The sequence below is a fragment of the Penaeus monodon genome, chromosome 21, assembly GCF_015228065.2.
Source record: "Penaeus monodon isolate SGIC_2016 chromosome 21, NSTDA_Pmon_1, whole genome shotgun sequence".
In the NCBI taxonomy this organism is placed as follows: domain Eukaryota; kingdom Metazoa; phylum Arthropoda; class Malacostraca; order Decapoda; family Penaeidae; genus Penaeus; species Penaeus monodon.
In genome coordinates, this window is record NC_051406.1 from 19,827,131 (window position 1) to 19,827,426 (window position 296).

Below are 296 nucleotides of genomic sequence, written 5' to 3' on the forward strand. Positions count from 1 at the left end.
CATACCTCATATGTGAGTTTATTCTGTTCAGGATCAGAAAAGCTCCACATCTTGTCCACTACATTACATAGGTATTCCTCCACAAAGAGGATGACTTCTCTGAATGTAGTCTCTGCAGCCTCAGCACTATGAAGGGCTGCATGCTTGTCATAGCTACAAAGAAGTCAACAAGTCACACTAATGATCCTTCAAGTTTAATGATAGAAATGAGATGCACATACCCTAGGGTAGTGTACTTATGGAGGTTATGAGAATGTAAATTTCTACATAGTCTTTGTTTTCTTCATATTTGTAAG

The 296-nt window shown here is 38.2% G+C and overlaps 1 protein-coding gene across 1 annotated transcript in view; it reads right to left on the minus strand.

Annotated features, from left to right (window-relative positions):
- Positions 1-296, minus strand: part of LOC119586318 (inositol 1,4,5-trisphosphate receptor-like) — a gene marked incomplete at its 5' end in the record, with an annotated part of 125,834 nt that overhangs the window by 85,193 nt on the left and 40,345 nt on the right. The window contains 1 exon segment of the mRNA XM_037935029.1: positions 6-153. Within this exon segment, the coding sequence (XP_037790957.1) occupies positions 6-153 (148 nt within the window).